General features: G+C 42.4%; 2 protein-coding genes across 9 annotated transcripts in view; both read right to left on the reverse strand.

The window, feature by feature from the left end:
* Positions 1-8027, reverse strand: part of MAP7 (microtubule associated protein 7) — a 210833-nt gene extending 202806 nt beyond the window's left edge. For all 3 annotated transcript variants that reach the window (XM_055114154.2, XM_055114153.2, XM_034962921.3), the window contains exon 1: positions 4430-8027. In XM_055114154.2, the coding sequence (XP_054970129.1) occupies positions 4430-4478 (49 nt within the window). In that variant the 5' untranslated portion in view covers positions 4479-8027. The remainder of the gene's footprint in view (positions 1-4429) is intronic.
* A 3074-nt stretch (positions 8028-11101) lies between these two features.
* The window catches only part of MAP3K5 (mitogen-activated protein kinase kinase kinase 5), a 266344-nt gene continuing 260687 nt past the window's right edge, over positions 11102-16758 (reverse strand). For all 6 annotated transcript variants that reach the window (XM_055114152.2, XM_034962926.3, XM_063605010.1 and 3 more), the window contains 4 exons: positions 16534-16646; positions 15564-15676; positions 12851-12927; positions 11102-11871 (listed from right to left, as the gene is read on the reverse strand). In XM_055114152.2, coding sequence (XP_054970127.1) covers positions 11811-11871; positions 12851-12927; positions 15564-15676; positions 16534-16646 — 364 coding nt within the window. In that variant the 3' untranslated portion in view covers positions 11102-11810. The remainder of the gene's footprint in view (positions 11872-12850; positions 12928-15563; positions 15677-16533; positions 16647-16758) is intronic.

A 16758-nucleotide genomic window follows, 5' to 3' on the forward strand; every position in this document is an offset into this window, starting at 1 on the left:
TGTTACAAACAATCCAATTACACTCTTAGTTATTTTAAAAAGTACAATTAAGTTATTGACTATAATCAATCTGCTGTGCTATCAAATAGTATTTGTTACTATTCTTATTCTTTCTAACTTTTTGTTTTTTGAGACATGGTCTCGCTCTGTCACCCAGGCTGGAGTGCAGTGGTGCAATCTCGGCTCACTGCAACCTCAACCCCCCGGGTTCAAGTGATTCTTCTGCCTCAGCCTCCCAAAGAGCTGGAACTATAAGCGTGCGCCACCACACCAGGCTAATTTTTTTATCTTTAGTAGAGATGGGGTTTTACCATGTTGCCCAAGCTAGTCTCAAACTCCTGGCCTCATGTGATCCGCCTGCTTCAGTCTCCCAAAGTGGTGAGATTACGGGCGTGAGCTACTGCTTCTGGCCTTTTTTTTTTCAAACCATTAACCATCCCCACCTCCCTGCCACCTCCCACCCCCTACCCCCACTACTCTTCTCAGCCTCTGGTAACCATGCTTCTACTCTCTCTGTCCATGAGTTCAATTGTTTTGATTTTTAGATCCTACAAATGAGTGAGAAGATGCAATGTTTGTCTTTCTGTGCCTGGCTTATTTCACTTAACATAATGATCTCCAGTTCCACCACTTTTTAAAATTTAACTTCAGTGCTGTATCCAGTATGTTCTTCCTGCTGACCATAGCCGGAAGTGATTCCTCCTTCACTGAACTCCTCATAACCTGCAACTGTTTGTTGGTGAATTTTGTCTTCCTTGCTAAATTCAAGGATCATTTGTTCAACAGCCTTCTAACCACCATAATGCTGAATATACAGAAGGTACACATTTCTCATTCTAAGCCTCAGTATTTTCAATTCTTACATCAATACGAGGCCCGAGTTTTTAAAAATAACTCTTCCAAATGATTATTTCTCATGCATTGGGAGGCAAAGATGTTGGAATTTTTTTAGAGAAAATGCCAGTGTAAATAAACGGTGTAAAAATATTTCACACAAGCCTATCAATATCACATAAATGCATGCTCCTGAGCACAATTGCCTAGACTAATAATAATGTTTCCTCCTACTTAGCAAGATATAAAGGTAACAGCCATTTTAGATGGGAGAAAAGCTATCTAGCTATGTGAATGAAGCATCTCTTTCAAAGGGGACAAGCTTAATACCAAATTGACGTCTGAGCCCCTATTTAATTGCAGATATTCAATGTGGACCCTTAGAGTTAAGTGACACCTACAAGATCACTTTTTGATTTGGAAAAGTTCATGAAAGGACGGTCACGAAAGAGGCCATGTTCACCACACAGGTTGCTAAAATGGACAAAAAGCCCAATTCCAGATTCTAAGTCATGACCCACTTCCCAAAATATCAACAGAATTGACAGGTTATTGGCATTAACTTATTCCTTCGTGCATGAAAGCTTCATGAATTAATCAAAAGCAGCTTTAAATTTGCTTTTAGTTCAGGAGGTTTTTAAAACAGGCTATCAGACTAGGAAATTAGTGCTGTACACTCGCTTTCCACAGCTCTTGAACATAAACACAAAATTAAATATACAAAGCTTGGGTAGAGGCAGTTTTGTGAATATCACCCATCGTAGGTCGACTACTCAAAAAAGGCTGAAAAAGGACTTGACATCCTCTAGTGGTGATGTCTTAAACTTGTTTCCAAGGCAATTTTTTTTTTTCCCAGCTCTTAACTTTGGCTGTTGGCAAGAAAAATATTATATTGGAAGAACTTTTCATCCTCAAGAAAAATAAATGTTTTCGCCACAAGGAATGTGATTTGACTAACTTTGAGAAGATAAATATATACCCACAGAAATAGGGTTTTTAAATGTTGGGTTTATATAATAGCTTTCAATATGCTTAAGAACGGTCTCATTTCATAGGCCACACACCACCACTGTCAATCCATCTTTGATACACATATACACACACACACACTCACACATATAATTCTGAACACATTACAGGTATCATTTTTATAATAACCTGATATTCTCATCTAAAGTGCCCTAAAATTAGACCAGTCTTTGTATAGAGACCCAAAAACTAAGAGTTATTTAAGAGTGGACTCTACCTCATAATAATGAGTTCTAAAAAGAAATAAAATTAATCCCTCAAAAAATGTTGCCATTTAAGGTGGCAATTTTCAACTCTTGATGGTAATACAAGTTTCTCTGTCCACGGCCACCCACCACCACCACCACCCCCCACCCCCCCAACAATTCCATACAAACTTCTGATTGTTTAAAAAAATGAGACTTGCAGTATTTGGATGTGTATAATGTGAAATATGTTCACCAGAATGAAGTGCTAAATTAAAGTCTCATATTCAGATATAGGTCATGTGTTTTAAATATATGGAATAACTTAAGTTGTTGAAATTCAAACAATCTCACTTGTTCTCTCAAAATAACTACCACCTAGATTCAAAAAAATACATTTACACCTTCCTTCTTTCTTTGGCACCTGCTGACACAAATGCTTCTGAACACTAAAAACATTAATAGTAATCTTGGGGTAGAAAAATAGGAAAGAGATGCGGGGCCAGAATTAAGTTTTCAGTGAAATTATAAAGTATAATTATTCAAGACCATATATAAAAAATGTCCTTTGGAAAATGAAGTTTTTAGGCAAAAGTGTGGAAGAAATGTTTTCTATGAAGGAGATAACAGCCAATTTAACTCCCTTTTTAATAAAAGAAAATATTACACTGACAGGCACATGGTTGATTTGCATATTAATTGTTGGAAGCACGGCCTATTCCTTAACATGCTCAGGCACTGAATGTGCTACAGTTTGTAGTCAGTTCACTTACGTCTGAACAAGTTGTTCACGTGCAGATTCTAGAAAGTTTATTTTTGAGCACAAACTGACACTTAGCTCGCTAGAACAATGTTGTTTCACATGCAGTTACTGGGTCAGGGTTAGGCACGAAAATCATGCCGTATATTTACAAATGAGGATGCTCCTCTCCCGGGGCCCTCACTTGGGGGAGCCCCGTCCCAGCGTCTAGCTCATCAAATTCCCGAAAGCAATTACAAAGGCATCTCTTCTCCACCCCAAAACAAAATAATGATCTACCAATCTTGCAAACACATTAAGACAAACTCCCTACAGGAAGGAGCATGACTTAAACAAGTTCAAGATACTTTGTCAGTCTTAACCTCAGGTATCTTGGCTGAAGGGATTAAATCATTAGACTTTACGTACCCAACCTCTTCCTAGCAATAGCAGATACATAATTTGCAAATACTGTTTCAGAGCTCTCTGGACCTTTCACGTTAAAATAAGCATACTTGATGGTGGGGAGACAGTGCTTCTTACATTTAGGAAACAAATGCTTCCGATTGTGAGCGTATGGAAGTGGAAAACAGCTTGCAATTGGAGAGTCTAAGAATTGAATTTCTTTTTAAAGTAAGAAACTGCCTCACTGCCCCCATCCCCAAGTGTAGGAAGATATAGAAACAGCTTACTGGCCAAGAATAGAAGAGGGAACCAGTGGAGAGGGACGGATTTGCAAGATAGCCTCTGGAGAAAAAAAAAATCACGAGGAAGAAAAATCGGCTTCATACTATGGAGAGATAGGCGGGGTTGGGAAGCCTTGCCGCTGGTCTTGGGGACATGATCCCCTGTCCCTAAGTGTGCCCCTGGAGGTTGTGGGGGAGGGGTATCCTCAACACAGAGGCCTGACCACCAAATCCCGGGCTGTAGAGCCAACAATCCTCCTTTGGGCTCCTGCACAGACTAAAAACAAAAAACTCTGAGAACTCCGACAAGTCAACGAAAGTCTGATCCCGTCAAGCCCGCACTCGCAAACCCCCACCGTGCTGCACTGGGCCCCCGCCCTCCCGAGCTCGGTCTCCTCGGACGACGGTCGTCGCCACTGCGGGCACCAGATTGGGGGGCGGGCCGCTCACCCCGCGGTCCTGCCCCACACCGACCCCGCCGAGGAGCCCCCGGCACCCGGGGCGACCAGGGAAGGCGGGAGGAGGTGCCCAGAAACTGCTCGTCCTGCCAGTCGCACCTGGCCGACGACTCTCTGGCCACTGGTTTGGTCTGGGGGATACGATTTCCCATTCAACTGAATTAGACCCGAGCCCGCGGCGGGGAGGGCAGCGGCCGGGGTCTCTCCGTTTCCTCCCCCGGCTCGCCTCCACCTGTTGCGGGAAAGTCGCGGTGGAGCGCCCGAGGGCGGCCGCAACCCCGGCCGGGGCCGAGCCGGGCTGGCCGAGGCGCGGCGGCGAAGGGCGGGGGAAGGCGCGCTCGGAGCAGGGTGCGCGGCGCGCAGGGCCGGTTGTTCCGGGCCGCGGCCGCGCGGGCGGGGAGGGGGCTGCCGGCTCCGGGTGATTTCGGTGCCAGCCCGCCGGCCCCGCTCGCCGTCCCCTGCCCGACGGGACCCCCACTATCCCCGCTGTGCGGTCACCTGTTTCGCTTCGCACTGCGCCGTCGCCGCCAGCTCCTAGCTCCGCCATGGTGCTCCGATGACGCGCCCGGAGAGCCGCTCCGCCCTTTCCTCGGCTTGGCTCCCGCCGGCCCCCGCCTCCCAGGCCAGCGGCCCAGACAGGTGAGCGCAGTCAGGGGACGGCGGAGGGCGGGGGCAGAGAGCGCGGCAGTCGGCTGCGGCCTGGGCCCGGCGCGCCCCCTCGCGGGCAGGTGCGGCGTGGCAGCCGCTCCGACCGCCGCTGCCGAGTCTCGGCTGGAAGAGCGGCGGGCGGAACCAGTACCTCAGTCCGGAGCTTCCGGTCGCCGCGGCCGACCAGCTGAGGGCTCCCGGAGATATGGAGCGGGGTCAGCGAGGCCTGGTGGCGCCTCCTGGAGTCTGGGACGAGCGGCGGTCCGAGGAGCAGCCCAGGTGGGGCGAGGGTACGGAGACGCTATTTCCCTCCGAACTCTGAAGCAGCCAGGTCAGTGTCGGCTCCGCGAGGGCTGGAGTTCACGGTGACAGCCGGCAGAGCATCTGATGCCACGTGGAGAGGCGAAGTACATGGGTCGGATTCCACGCTGGGAGCCGGCCTGGATCTGCGCTTTAGGAAGCCACTGCGGGCGACCCTATCTTGTCGCCAGGACTTCGCATCTGATGAGCCTCAGGACACACAAGTTAGAGAGGCTTGTGCCGGCTGATGTGGCTTTTCTTTTTCTTGGTTTCCGTTTAGTAAACGACCTTTTGACTTCTGGCTTGCTCAGGAAGACCAGAAAAAAAGGCAATAGGTAACGAATTTTTCTTTTTTTAAAGAAACAGATTATTGGCCGAGGAAAAACCAATTTCGCTCTAAAGGATAAGCAACAAAATACTGAGGGGGGGAAAAGCCTACACAAATGGAAACATACGGCACAAAATCAAGGAGCGACCAGTTCCGCATGGTTACACTAAAATGCACTCCCACACTCTGGCTTGGCTGAAGATAACCAGCAAGCTCTGAACAGTTTAAAACCCTTCCAAGGACTGCAGCAGCACTGGACACACAAGAGAGTCGAGAACAGTATTGGATTTATTGTTAGGGTTACAATTTTCACGATCTTTGCATGCAAAACTTGCCACTCTGAGCCCAGTGAACTATTTTTATTTGGTTTACTTACTGGCTTTCTGGATGACTAGGTAGAGCTTTAACTAAAGAACACTTCTGCTGTGGTCTGTGATGATGAATTTTCCCGTAGTGTCATTTCTATAATGGAATAGGCAAACTGACCATTTAGAATGTGATATTCCTAAATCACATTCAAATCAGTCTTATCAGAGACTTCTAATCAATAAAAATAAAGCACCAGATGGCTAGAGGTAGTTTTTGACCTCAGCTTGGGCCTCAGCAAAGATTTTTTGTGTTTTTTTTTTACTACATTAAAACATCAGAGTTTAAGACACTTTTCTTTGAGCATCAGAAATACTCTCAGCTGAATTTAGAGAGTTGAACTATCCGGAAGAACCCTGGAGAAGGAGGGTGATTTATTTTCAACTTTCTGATTTACCACCGACTTAAATCAACCAATGAGTTCTTTCTTTGACCAAAAAAAAAAAAAAAAAAAGTCAAGACTTGTGATGTTTCTATTTGTTTTGTTTTGTTTAGTTTGGTGTGTGCTTACTCATTGTCCCATTCTTTTGATAACCTGTATTTATCTGCCACAAGTTAAACAAAAATAAATGAAATAAGGAACACACCAAAATCCTGCACTTAGGCCCTGTATAGACAGTGTGTTCCAAACCTAAGGAGGTGTCTGCAACAGGGGAGGCTGCTGAGTGACTCTGCAGAGAACAGATGACATCTGTTAAATGTCAAACACCATCACGTTGTACTTCAAGTTGTACTTTACTTGGAACATGGAAGCCATCTGTCTGGAGCTCCCACATCCATTTCAAATCTTCAGGGTTCCCCATTCCAGGGGAGGAGCTGAACCTCCTGACACCGTCCACTTCCCTCCTGCCTCCTTCAAACATCATCCCTTTTTTCTCCCGAATCCCTAAATGTTTCTGCACCCAAGGGCTCTACCCCAATAAACACAGCTAAGACTCTTTGATTCTGAAAATGTCTTCCTTTAACGTCCCACCCTCCAGAATCTATTGTCGTATGTTTTGTTCACCAAAGGTAATAAAAACAAATGTGGATTTTGGTGCCGTTATTTTTCAAAAAAAGCTATATATTAATAGTTTTTCTTGCTTATGTATACAAATCAAATTACTTATTTTTAAATCCATCATTCCCCTAGACGAGTTTCTGCAGCACTTGATCCTCTAATCACTTTGCTCTTGGTCTACCATTGGCTTGGTTTTTCTCCTTCCTCTGTAGCAGTCCTTTCGTCTTTGTTGACTCAGATTCTTCCTCCCTTCTAATCCTCCAATATTTTTACCATCCCCTAATTGTAAACCACAGGCTTTTTATCTTTACTGTCTCTCACAGCCCTCATTTACTATTACTTCCATCCCGGATCCCGGTGACTCCCAACTCCAGAATATATACCCTTAACCTCACTCCTGACTTCCACTAATACATTCTGAATGGTCCCTGCACAATTCTATCAAGATACCCTGCCGTTAATTTAATATGTTCCAAACCACATTAATCTTGCAATATACAATCACTTTACACATATCTCTCCCTTGCTCAAAAACCTTTAATAGATTCCCCGTTCCTATATAAGTAAATATTAACTTCACCTCCTCACCATCACCATCACCACCCCCTAATTGGGCCCTGAGCTCTCTACTACCCATTTCCACTTTTCACCTCTGTAACTCATATTTCTAGCCCATGGAGTTGTTCATTCTCCAGAACACCTTCCAAATCCCTGCTTTCTAGTCTTTGTGTTTGAAGCTGCTCTGCCCGAAGTGATGTCCTTCATCCTGATGTATTTAATAATACTTTCCCTCTGAGGCCCAGGTTAAGGTCTACTTCCTCCATGAAGCCTGTTCTTCCTGCCCTGGCTCCCAGCGTGCCTGTCCTTTGGACCTGGCCAGGGCTTGCTGGGCTTGGTACTTGTCCAGCTGTTAAAATAGACTAGGCATGAGTTATTGCAAATTTGCCTTCTCAATCTGATGCACATTTTTGGTAGTAGGGTCTTTGTCCTCTACTTCTCTACAGAGTGTCCATAAAGTCTAGAACTATCAGTTATTTTATTTGCTCACGAGTTGCAGATGTTCTTGATGACATCATGTGCACTGCCTGCATTCTGAACTTGGTAGGCATGGTATATATCTTTTGTGTTGCTACCGTGCCTCACACACAGTGGGCATTCAAATGGGTTAATAATTCCTCAATGCCAAGCTTTTTTATGTGGTGGCCTAGGGATGAATGAAACCAAGTATCCAATGACAGGAGAAAGAGATCAAAATGCAGTTAAAAGGAAACATTAGATCTACTTCTCCCAGCAAATTCCTGTTTTGTTTCTTTTATAACACTGCCACCACCCCCCCCCCCCTGCATTAACTGTTCTGTTTCAAACCATCTTTCCAGGCTCAGCTCTGCACCTTCCCTCCTCTGGAAAGCTTTCCTTGACCCCTTCTGACAGTAAATGTAACTATAGCACTGACTGCACCACTGTTGTTTCTGCTTTGTCTTGATTCCTTGACAAGAAACTTCAGGGGAAAGAACTGTATCTTGTTGGTGCACCACAATATGTAGTACCCAGTATTTAATAAATACTTTTGAATGAAGGATAAGTGATGGCAATAGCAAGCATATCTCAGTGTTTACTGTATGCTAAGCATTGTGCTGAGCACCTCTCCTGCATTGTCTTTTCCTTTTTGAGACAGAGTCTTGCTCTGTCACCCAGGCTGGATTGCAATGGCGTGATCTCGGCTCACTGCAACATTCACCTCCTGGGTTCAAGCAATTCTCGTACCTCAGCCTCCCGAGTAGATGGGATTATAGGCGTGTGCCACCACGCCTGGCTAGTTTTTGTAATTTTAGTAGAGACAGGGTTTTGCTGTGTAGGCCAGGCTGATCTTGAACTCCTGGCCTCAAGTGATTCACCCACCTCGGCCTCCCAAAGTGCTGGGATTACATGCACAAGCCACTGCGCCCAGCCTCCATTTTCTTATTTACATCTTTATAGCAGACCTATGTGGAAGGTACATCATTTCCTCCATTTCACAGATGAGGAAGCTGAGACTTGGAGAAACTAATTCAGTTGTTCCAGGTCACAAGTCAAGTTACAGTTTTGCTTCAGGCCTGGGTGTGTAGCCTCCTGCTACGCTAAACAAATGATGAACGTTAACCATCTTGCTATTCCCTCTATAGAAAGGGGCTCTCCATTTCCCTCTCTAGCTGTTACCTGAAATAAGGAGGTGAAGCTTGATCATGTTAAAACACCTGTGAAACTAATTTTTTAAAAGGGTATCTGGGCCCAACCCCAGACCAGTAAAAACAGTTTTCCGGCTGGACACAGTGGCTCATGCCTGTAATCCCAACACTTTGGGAGGTTGAGGCAGGATGATCACTTGAGCCTAAAAGTTCGAGACCAGAGTGAGCTGAACATAGTAAGACCTTGTCTCTACAAAAAATTTAAAAATTAGCCAGACATGGTGGTGCATGCCTGTAGTCCCAGCTACTTGGGATGCTGAGGTGGGAGGACTACTTGAGCCCAGGAGGTCAAGAATGCAGTGAGCTATGACAGTGCCGCTGCATTCTAGCCTGGGTGACAGAGACTCTGTCTCAAGAAAAAACAAATAACAACAACAACTCAGTTGTCCCTAGGTGGTGACATCAATATTTTTGAAAAAGCATCCAAGTCATTTTAATGCGAAGCTGAGTTGAGAATCACTGGCCTAGATTGATCCTAAAAGCGTTTCAAATGCAAACCTTTCCATAATGGAGTCTTCCATAATGGAACTGTCTTCTTTTGTGCCTGAGACCCAAAATTCTCACAAATGGCTAATGATGTTGGCCTGGGAGTGTGTTAGAACCCTGTAGGGACAGAGGATCATCTGCTCACAAAGACAGGGTAAGAGGAAGGTACCAAGGAAAGATTGTATCCTTGAAGATTTGGTTTATGGTGGGTAGCTGGATCCTATATACAGTCAAAAGAAGCACTTCACCATTAGAATTGAGAAGATGAACTGTGGCTTAATAAACGACTTACTCTGTGTTTCAGTATGAGCCAAATGGCATATCATTGAATTTATACCTCACTTGTTTCAGAATATCCACACAGGATACCAGAGGCAACTCTGTCCTCCAAATTAGGATGTTAAAAAAGAGGCCAGAAGCAGTGGTTCACACCTTAAGCCCAGCACTTTGGAAGGCCAAGGCAGGAGGATCACTTGAGGCCAGGAGTTCAAGACCAGCCTAGATAACACAGTGAGATCCCACCTCTACTAAAAATTTAAAAATTAGCTGGTTGTGGTGGTGTGCCTCTGTAGTCCCAGCTACTCTGTAGGCTGACATGACAGGATTGCTTGAGCCTAAGGGGACAAGGCTGCAATGAGCTGTGATTGTACCACTGCATTCCAGTCTAGGCAACAGAGTGAGACCCTGTCTCAATCAATCAATCAGAAAACATTAGTGAGAATGTTTTCAAAATAAAGATGTCTTCTGCTTTGTCAAAGACTGTTGTTTATGAGTGAAATCATGATATGTAAACAGCTCTATGTTATTTTTATCCTGCCTAATAAACAGGTTCCTCTGTATTTAAGAAAATGTATTTCATTTATCCATCTAGGAGCATCAGGCTTCCTTTGATCAATATGGGCAGGCTCATAAAAATATACTATTCAGCTTAAAATAAATAAAAATGTTTATCCAAATATAAGAAAATTAAGGAGACAGAAAAATACAGTATTCTTGGCCAGGCATAGTAGCTCACCCCTGTAATCCCAGCACTTTAGGAGGCTAAGGTGGACGGATCACTTGAGGGCAGGGGTTCGAGACCAGCCTGCCCAACATGGCGAAACCCCATCTCTACTACAAATATAAATTAGCTGGGTGTGGTGGTACACACCTATAATCTCAGCTACTCAGGAGGCTGAGGTATGAGAATCACTTGAACCCGGGAGGTGGAGAATGCAGTAAGCTGAGATCACGCCACTGCACTCCAGCCTGAGCAACAGAGCAAGACTCTGTCCAAAAAAAAAAAAAAGCAAGCAGTATTCTCCATTAAGATGGTCTTTGCAAACCCCTTAAGATATACCATAGTTATCCAAGATAACTTGGGGCCTTGAGAAAAATATACTGACTTTCCTTTATTCTTTTTTTTCTTCATCCTCTTTTTTTTTTTTTCTTTTTTTTTGGTGAGACAGGGTCTTACTCTGTTGCCCAAGCTGGAGTGCAATGGCACAATCATGGCTCACCGTAATCTCGACCTCCCGGGCTCAAGCGATCCTCTTGCCTCAGCCTCCCATGTAGCTAGGACCACAGGTGTACACCACCATGCCTAGCTGAATTTTTGAGTTTTTGTAGAGGTGGGGTCTCACTTTGTTGCCCAGGCTTACCCTCTTTCTTAAACCTCTGTTCCTCTGAGGAACAACCTGGATGTCAGTTGTCTGACTGCTTGAATAGAAGACAGATTTTACTTAATGTTACAGCTGGAGAAATGACTGGAAATTTAACACAGCAGATTATCTAGTTTGTCAACACAAAATAAAAATTCTTTAGAATTTATCAAAACAGTATGTTGAGAGTCTCTTTAATTTTTAGAGTAAATATGACACAATGGATAGCTTTAGAACAAGCTAACATTACTACAGTTCAAGCATGTGCAACTGGTACAGTTCAGTAGTACATAAATGACTCAAACAAATGTAGGACAGGTCAGAAACTTAAGTTACAAAATAGAGTCAATATTACAATTAACACAGAGAAGTAAAAACCATTGCTCTTAGATTCTGCACACTTAAAAAAACATAAACTTTATACAGTAATTGAAATTACGCATTTCTACTCAGATTATTAGAGCATATTACAAACACACAGAAGCCTAAACAGTTATGGTCACATTTTGGTTTTGTTCCAGTGGTGCACGATCACATGAAATGTTCCATCCGTTTTGTGTGAAATAAACATTTGGCTGAAGTGCAATAGCTGCTGCATTAAAAATATTTCCATAAAAATGCTTAGATTAAAATCTTCCTGAACATTAGGGTTCTAATGTTCAGGATTATTTTAAGAGTCCTTATGAAGAGTCCTTAAAAATTATAGAAATAGATGTAGTTAGGAAATTTCAGTGTGTTTTGTCTGTTTTTTTCTTTAACATGAGTAAACAAATACCGGATTTAAAGTGCAGCGCCTTTCTCCTCTCCCTTCGATTTTCCCACCCCCAAGAAGATCAGCTCTGTATTAATTTTTAGAATTTCCATCGAAGATTAGATTGAGCAACAGTCAAGTCTGTTTGTTTCGAAAGTCAATGATAGCCTTCCACAGTGTGCACAGCATCCCTCCCCTGTTTAAAGACACAAGAACATGGTGAAACGAACATTTCATTTGAAACATTGCCCTTGAAATAGAAAAGTGACTTCTTAGCTTTCATCTGCTCTGGTCAGAAGAAGATCCCAAAGTCTGATCAGTTATTATGTATTCTTTTTGTATATTTTTTCTCATCTTCCCTCCATTCCTTCCCTTTCACTCCCACAAACTGCTATGTCCCAAAACATCATTTTAGAGTTTCAGCATTTTTGAAATTTGTCTTTATAATGGTGGGTATAATAGTTTTATGCTTGGGCTAGGCGCGGTGGCGCATGCCTGTAATCCCAGCACTTTGGAAGGCCGAGGCAGGCAGATCACGTGGTCAGGAGATCGAGACCATCCTGGCTAACACAGTGAAACCCCGTCTCTACTAAAAATACAAAAAAATTAGCTGGGCGTGGTGGTGGGCGCCTATAGTCCCAGCTACTTGGGAAGCTGAGGCAGGAGAACGGCGTGAACCTGGGAGGCGGAGCTTGCAGTGAGCTGAGATCACGCCACTGCACTCCAGCCTGGGTGACAGAGTGAGACTCCATCCCGAAAAAAAAAAAAAAGTTATATGCTTGGCCTTAATTAATAAGAAATTATATCAGATTATACCAGGTTTTTGGAGGGCAAGTCAGCACCTCCTCCAAATATTTATTGAGTATAACACCATCATGAACTCAATTAAAGCATTTGTTTAAGGCAGCTTCAGAATATCTGCATGGACTTAGTCTGCATCTTATTCAAAAAAATTCTTCCAGTTGATTTTCACTTACTAATATAGAAATATTGGTTATTAGAGCCCTCAAAAATAGCATTGTCCAACTAACTCAGTTTACTCAGAGCAGCTAAGAGCTAGAGAGCTCTGTCCAGAACTACAAAGCTAATTAGAGACCCAGCCTGGGAAGACACTCAGACTTTTTGATATTAGCCTGGTGCTCTTTCCATAGTGACAACAGAAAGAAAAGTGGTACCTTAGTCTCAAGCATTTTAAGTCATCACGTGTAACATAGTAGAGAACATCCAATAGTGTATAATCTTCAGCCAAAAACTGTAGAGAAAGTAGAATATGCACAAAAGATGTTTTATATAACTTTAATAAAGCACAAACTCTATTCATAATGTAAACCTTGACTATAATTAAAAATGAATCTAAAAATGAAATCTACTAAAAACACAATCTTCCAGGATTATTAGGGGAAAGGCCTCCCTGTTACTCAATAAATACAAAGAAATGCATCCAGGCCGGGCGCAGTGGCTCACGCCTGTAACCCCAGTACTTTAGGAGGCTGAGGCAGGCGGATCATCTGAGGTCAGGAGTTCGAGACCAGCCTGGCCAAAGTGGTGAAACCCCATCTCTACTAAAAATACAAAAAATTAGCTGGGCGTGGTGGCATGTGCCTGTAATCCCAGCTACTTGGGAGGCTGAGGCAGGAGAATCGCTTGAACCCGGGAGGCAGAGGTTGCAGTGAGCTGAGACTGACCCACTGCACTCCAGCCTGGGCGACAGAGTGAGACTCCGTCTCAAAAAAAAAAAAAAAAAAAAAAAGAAATGCATCCATATTAACTTCCAAATGCAAAAAGACTACAAGTGACACAGAACTTCTGAATGGTCTTCTAATGAACAGATGAGACTCACTTGTAATCACATCTGCTGTTCAAAAGCAAATCTTGCATTTAGAAGTTCAATGCTACGTAGCTTTGTTTTTTCTCAAGTGGATAAAAAGTGTTCCTGGAAAGGTACTGCCTATGCTTAATTTCTGAACTTATTTTTTCATGGTTAAGCAAAGGCACTTGACTGTAATTCACCATAAAAGCAGAGTCTTAATTTAAACTGCACCTTTATATTTTTAAATTTTATTTATTTTTTTATATATAGAGACAAAGTCTCGCTATATTGACCAGCCTAATCTCCAACACGTGGCCTCAAGCAATCTGCCTATGCTTCCCAAAGTATTGGGATTACAGGCAGGAGCCACTGCACCTGGCCTCAAGTTTTTACTTTTAAACCAAATAAAAAGGGTGATTATTTAGTAGATTATCAATTACTATTCCTTAATTGGGATTTGAGCCTAAGTTAGAGGAATGTATATTCTGGAGTTGTTTAAATTTATTCACCTGTAACTTGTTAAATGTAGATTTCTAAGGCGGCCCGAAATTCTACTTAGTTAATAAATTATCAAGTCAAAAGAAGAGAGATCTTTATTCTTATTTATTTTTAAAATTTAAATATAAAACAAATTAAAACAATATTGTATTAAGAGGGCCTTTCTATCAAATATTACAATGTTTTAATGTATGCCTGTGTGTTCATATAATGAACATAAACAAATGCTATTCACACTCATTACAAAAGTCTATAGGGGCTGGGCGCAGTGGCTCACACTTGTAATCTCAGCACTTTGGGAGGCTGAGGTGGGCGGATCACTTGAGGCCAGGGTTCGAGACCACCCTGGCCAATATGGTGAAACCCTGTTTCTACTAAAAGTACAAAAATTAGCCGGGCTTAGTGGCATATGCCTGTAATCCCAGCTACTTGAGAGGCTGAGGCAGGGAATCTCTCGAGCCTGGCAGGCAAAGATTGCAGTGAGCTGAGATCGCACCACAGCATTGCAGCCTGGGCGACAGAGTGAGATTGTGTCTCAAAAAACAAAATCAAAAAAAGTCTATACAGAGCAGAGAGGAATTAGATTATTACAGGTAAAATATGCTTTGTATAGAAAATATTTCTGAAATAAGTCGACCAGATTGATTTTATTAAGTAGCAATAAAATAGCTGCTGCCCAGTGGAATCTAATAATGTTGAAAAAGAATTAAAAATTTAACAAACAGGCCTGGCGTGGTGGTTCATGCCTGTAGCCCCAGTACTCTGAGAGGCTGTGAGAGAATCACTTGGGGCCAGGAGTTTAAGACCAGCCTGGGCAACATAGCGAGACCCTATCTCTAAATTTTTTTTTTTAATTAGCTGGGTATGATGGTTCATGTCTGTAGTCCCAACTATTCAGGAGGCTAAGGTGGGAGGATCACTTGAGCCCAGCAGGTCAAGGCTGCAGGGAGCTATGATCAGTGCCCTCCAGCCAGGGTAACAGAGCGAGACCTTGTCTCCAAAAAAATAAAATAAAATAAAATAAAATAAAATAAAATAAAAAAATTAACATACAAAGAATTAGAAACAAGAAATTTTTTCTTTTAGTCCTGTCTTTATTTTTTTTCCCACTCTTTCTGGTTTTCATTTCAAATATATAAAATTCCTAAGGGGCTCAGGACCACAGAGCTTTTGCCTGCCTCGTTGGATTGTACACACTGCAGCCCCACTGCACAAGGTTCTTCCCTGGTCTCCCTCCCACACCCCTCCTGAACATACATACAATTGACCTATTTATTCCCTCACATTCCGTTAGCCTTCAGCTCTTTCATCCCCTTCTCCAACAACCTTCCCCAACCTCTCTCGCCCTATCTAATAAACACCTGATACCTTTTTCTTCATAGAATTTACCAGTGTAGAATCACATTTGTATCTGTGGAGTTAGCTGATTATCACGTGCCTACCCTGGTCTGTAAGCCTCAGGAGGGCAGGGCTGGGTCTGATTTGCTCACCAGTGTATCCCCTGTGCCTGTCACATAGCAGGCACCCAACATTATGAAACGAAGTGAAAGAATACTTGTCCCAGAGACAGTTTTCTTTACCCGGCTTATAGTGTCTTCATCAGCTCCATTCACTCTCAGCCAGTCGGTAAGTTCAGAATCTTCAGTATTTGTGCCAGAAGAATTTAGATGAAATACAGGCAATTCAGGAATTTCTAGAACAGAATTTTGGGAAGATATTCTTAATTTCACCTAACAGAGGTCATCTGAGACCCTCACAATCAACAGACATTTATTGATACTTTAAAAGATTTTGCTTTATCAGAGAACAGTTCATAGAAACAATTGAGATTGGCAGTATAGATGATAATATGAATAAAACTCAGACAAGTGAATTTACTAGTAAACAAGGAGCAAAAGCAATAATGAAATGATACTCCTACATTACACTTTCATATCAATTTTATGGTTTCTTAGAATAAACTCTGTGCACCAAAATTAGACTTTGTGTTTTTCATGCAATAAAGATGAATACAATTAGCAGAGAACTATATAATTATCATAATCTCTTTTTCCACTATGAAAGAGCCACGTATCTAAACAAATAACTATGAATTCTGTTTTCCTCTAAATGGGCTAAATAACATTCTCCCCAGCTATGCCTTTTTACTACTACATCTTTATTCTATTTAAGCCTCTTCAAATTATAAGGAAAAAAGCTAGAATACACAGAATATAAATGCAAAATGACAAAAAATAGTATTATTTATTCTAGTAAGCTCATTGTGAAATCTTTAAAAATAAAGACTAAAAACAGAGAGCCCTGTTTACCTCAGTAATACATAATCTCAGGAAAAGATGATTATGAATAATCTATTTTTACTGCACTTATAAGAAATGAGTTTGCTACAGTTAAAAACTGGATTTTTTTTTTTTAAAGGAATTCCTGCTTGCAGTCATGGTAGAAGTGAGAAATGCTGACTTAGCCACAAATAAAACTTCCTGTTGGCTTTCTTGGCTTTTTGTGGCAGCCTGGCTGAACAGTATTACTATAAAACTTTCTGCTATTCACCTATGGGTTGGGACTTAAGCTTCAGGTGTTTAATTTCTTGGTCTTTTTCTTCAATAGCTCGATGAAGGAGTGCTTGTAATTCTTTCTCTTTCCGAACCAATTCTTCCAGTAATCTGCAGAAGAAAAATATATTGTTTGACAGGAGGTGACACAGGGTGACCTTCTTTTTTTTATTTTTATTTTTTTAGATACAAGGTCTCTCTCTGTTGCCTAGGCTGAGTGTAG

The sequence above is a fragment of the Pan paniscus genome, chromosome 5 (genome assembly GCF_029289425.2).
Source record: "Pan paniscus chromosome 5, NHGRI_mPanPan1-v2.0_pri, whole genome shotgun sequence".
NCBI classification, from domain to species: domain Eukaryota; kingdom Metazoa; phylum Chordata; class Mammalia; order Primates; family Hominidae; genus Pan; species Pan paniscus.